Source organism: Atta cephalotes (assembly GCF_000143395.1).
Source record: "Atta cephalotes unplaced genomic scaffold scaffold00025, whole genome shotgun sequence".
NCBI classification, from domain to species: domain Eukaryota; kingdom Metazoa; phylum Arthropoda; class Insecta; order Hymenoptera; family Formicidae; genus Atta; species Atta cephalotes.
Genome location: NW_012130089.1, coordinates 2992555 through 2996838, shown reverse-complemented (window position 1 = coordinate 2996838; position 4284 = coordinate 2992555). Strand labels below are relative to the sequence as shown.

Below are 4284 nucleotides of genomic sequence, written 5' to 3'. Positions count from 1 at the left end.
CGACGACTGTGAAGAACAATCGACTATGATTGGTCTGCAATTTCTTACAGCTTTAAGGCTTAATTAAAGTTTAAATTTAATATTTTAAAATTTCATTGTATGTATAGATGCTAAAAGCAATAGCGCAAGCAATAGTAAATAAAAAAAATGTTGATCTACTTACTGCTTATGTTTTTCTTATGCACCGCTATATAGCTGTAAAATTATCAGTCTTTTCTGTGATTTCATAAATTCTTTTAGAATTCAATTAGTTGAATTAGTTCGTATTAATGTACGGAAAAAAACAGCTAAAAACTTCACTGATTCAGCAAATCTAGAGTCGTAATATACAGACAGTCAATTTTCTATGTTAAAATAGCAAAATTGACAGCTGAATAAGATGATTTGTTAAACCACCAAATCTTCTTAGATGTTGAATTGTTAAACCATCAAATCTTCTTAGATGTTGAATTTGCGTAGTAAATTATAGGTTTGCTGTACCACCCAATTAATTTTTTTTCCATGTGTAGGTATATTAAAGCCATTGTACTGATCTGAGTAACCGATTATGTAACTTTTTCTCTAAGGCAGAAACGTGAAAAATTTCTTCATTACTTTTAATGATAAAAATGTTCACTTTTCATATTTCCATTTAAGAAAAAAAAAGTTTATTATTACATGATCGCTACACGACTATGTTTACATGGCTCGATTTACGCCAAAGTTATAACATCGACGTTATGAAATTGGCCAATCTATAGCTTATTTTCTGAAGAATGGAATGACTGTGATTGGCAAGTTTCATAAATCGATGTTGTATTAATATATTCGGTGTAAATCGAGCTGAGTTGTAAACGAAATTTATGATAAAGTGTAAAGTATGCAAAATAAAAAGATAAGTGCAAATATTATATAAATATTTTATCGAACAGTACAATAAAATGCATTAACAATTTCACGATTTAACTTGTATATGAAAAAAACGATATTGTTGAAGTAAAAGAATCTAACAATTTAGCTATATATGTAGATGTAGATTTTAAAATAATTTTGAACTATTAAAGTTATTATGTAGAATTTATTATGTAGGATTTATTAAAGTTATTATATACTTAAATATATATACTGTATAAAAATATATATACTGTATAAAAAGTCTTTATATTCTAGCAATCAACTTGAATGTCCTACATAATTATTTTGGTTCAATAAAATCTATTTTTAAATTTATATATAACTAAATTTTTAGATGTTTTAGCAAAACTGTTTTTTTCGTGTATTTATATATTAAATAGATACCTTTATATCAATTTGTGTACAACGTTTTAATGAGCACTATGCGAACTGAGTATATCCAACCAAATTTGTTTTCTTCACGAACCAGAATTCAAACAACTCTTGGAAAAGACATTGCTTAAGAATGCGGATGTGTTGTTCCTTGGCACGTGCCGTTTAACCGCTGTGCGTTAGTATTAATAGCTGCGAAACCAGGAGGTAGAAATGATCGAAATGTTAGCGCCAACAGAAACAAATCTTTATTAGGAACAACGGCACACGGTAATCTCATTCTGCAACGGTTGCTTGGTAAAATCATCCCGCGCGTCATTTAGCGTCGTGGATACCGGCTGCCTCTCTTGGCTGGATATAATTTCTGTTTGTAAATTAACACACGACACTGGGCCAAGTCGCTTGCTCGACGTTTCTATACTTAGTGCACACATCGACGCTGCCGGAACGGAACGGCAGCTGCACGATGCTGATGTCGTAGTCGGTGTTGACTAGCAAGGCGTTCAGTGAAGGTAGATGCAACTTGTTGACTATGTCACTGTCCTGGAGCTCACCGGTCACCGGATTCACGTAGGAACAACGAATTTTCGCCAGCACACAGGTGGTGGTGTTGATGAATATTTGCACAAGCTGCGTGTTCGTAAGATTGATGTAGGTATTCTTGATGTTAGGGAACACTGTTGAAGCTTCGCGAACGCATTCCCTGAGCTACGAAAAGTATTCATCAATGGAGAATTCGTTGCGCTCGTCGCACTCTCGCGTCAGATTTTGCAATTTGAATCCGGTTAAGTGTACTCATCGTGCAGAGAGAGAATTGTATAATATATATATATATATATATATATATACATATATAATACAGATAATTTACAGAATTCGCGGAGAATCGTGCGCGAAACATTTCAGGATTATCGCAGAGATATCGGTGCATTTCCAACGAGGAAGAAAGTTATATCATCTCGAAAATATGAAGATTAGATATGAAGATCCTGGCGCGGATCAATGGATGGACTAACTGGACTGGTCGTAGTAGTTATAGTTTCTCTTACTATGCAGACGCCCCTCCGTAGAAATTTCAAAAATTTAAAAAAATTCCGCTGCTCAATTTGCCATGCTGCTCCTCGCAACAGTGGCACACCTCTTGCGACTATAGCCTAGATAATATTTATAATAGGTGTTTTTTTATTATTTATTTATAGTATTTACAATATTTATATCATAATTTTTAATATTATTGAGTATCAAAAATATAGATAAATGAAAAATTGGTTAATAAGCAAGAGTTTAAAATTATTGAGAAATAATATATTACATTGTTAAATTCATAAAGTCAAGTTATACCCAATTTGAACTATTTTTATCATGTCTATTGATCATTGCTTCTATCTAATATATTGCTAATCTGAATAAAACAATGGAGTTAAACAATTTAATGAGAATGTATATTCAATTTGATGCAAACTTAGTTTATTATTTATTAAATGCTTATGTTAATATGGACGTTGTCTATTTTGAAGCAATTCAACCATAGAAATAGATTGATTTACACTGTGACATATATGGAAGTTAAAAATAACGAAATGTTATTTAATTCAAAGAATTGGGTTGTCTTTGATATCTAACAGTGTAAATATATTTTATGGCTCTTTTCTAAATATTAGATTGTATGTACATATTAGTACCAAAGAAATAAAGATATTCGTGGATGCGTGCGTATAACGTGCGTAATATGAGCAGAAAAATAAAATGAATAGCATTTCATAAGGAGGCTTCACCACGTTGTGGTGAAGCACAGGGAGAGGCAATCGTAGAATAGCGTATCGAGTAACGCGACTAATAGCTATTAGTTCAGAGTTCAATCTTACCAAACTGTTCTTATTGACTTGACGAATGCATTCTAAGAATGAGCAATATATTATCGTAGGGCTTCGTGCATCGGGCATACTGGTCATATTCTAGAGAAAAATCGGGACGTAACGAATTGTAAAATTTGTAGGAAAATTACGAAACGTATATATTAGAGAATAAGATGAATGAACAGTTTCACATACTTGCAAATAGGCCTGACAATGACCGTAGCTGGTGTTGTTGAGATAAGTGTTGGCACACGTGGACATGGCTACTAACATGGAGTAACCCTGTGGTAAGATGCTGGCACGATAGAAGCAACCGTAACAAGCGTCACGTATCGTCAGGTTGGAACCCTGCGATTGATTGCACAACTGATTTAGCAATTCGGATATCCGTACTCTGAAAAGGAAAATCATGTCGTTATACAGTGAAATAGGTGATAAAATATTCTTTCTTTTCTTTTGCGTTAAGAATAGCAATATGAATAATTCTATACTGTTGTTTCGCGCCAAAGACCCCCAGAAATTTTCCTAGGCTCTCCTGCAGAGAATCGACGAAGTTTACACTGGAGATTGAAAAGAGTATTAACATCACGACTAATACCATTCTCGTCATCGTTGCACGCGACTGTTTAGCAATTTCTCTCGAATAGCGCCGAGTCGGTACTTTTATACCAATGTGTGAATCTGATAAAACGCGCCAGGGATGTATTTGAACTCATTCCTTTTAAAAGTATGATTTAATGTTCCGTTACATTCGTTTTAAAATAATTTTATACTGAAAGTTCTATTGAATGATCTGGCTTAAAAAATCAAGAATCGTTTATGAACGTCATTTAATGCTGAGTTTGAATAGTTAACAATAAGTTTTGTTTCTCTTGTAATTTAGATTACTTGGACTATAATTTGGTAATTCCGAATTTGATAGCGCAATTTATTGCACGATTTCATCGACCTCGTTTGGTTTTAACTCATAATTTCACTGTACTCTTTTTCTCCTTCAACTTGTTCAAAAAAGTAGAGTTTGATTTCGATGTAAGGTTGTGTAAGGTTAAAGTTAATCGACGTTGAAACGAGTCTTCAATCTGACTGTCTCTCCATTTTATCTTTTTTTTTTATTCGCGACTGGTTGCTTGCGGCCCTGACTGCGCTGAAGTTGCAGCTAAAG

General features: G+C 33.4%; 1 protein-coding gene across 1 annotated transcript; it reads right to left on the bottom strand.

The window, feature by feature from the left end:
* Window positions 1–1641: 1641 nt before the first annotated feature.
* Window positions 1642–3732, bottom strand: LOC105620301. The gene is made up of 4 exons (XM_012201804.1): window positions 3614–3732; window positions 3318–3516; window positions 3132–3221; window positions 1642–1974 (listed from the first exon to the last, which is right to left on the bottom strand). The coding sequence occupies exons 1-4, from the start codon at window positions 3730–3732 to the stop codon at window positions 1642–1644; spliced, it is 741 nt and encodes a 246-aa protein (XP_012057194.1).
* Between the last annotated feature and the right edge of the window lie 552 nt (window positions 3733–4284).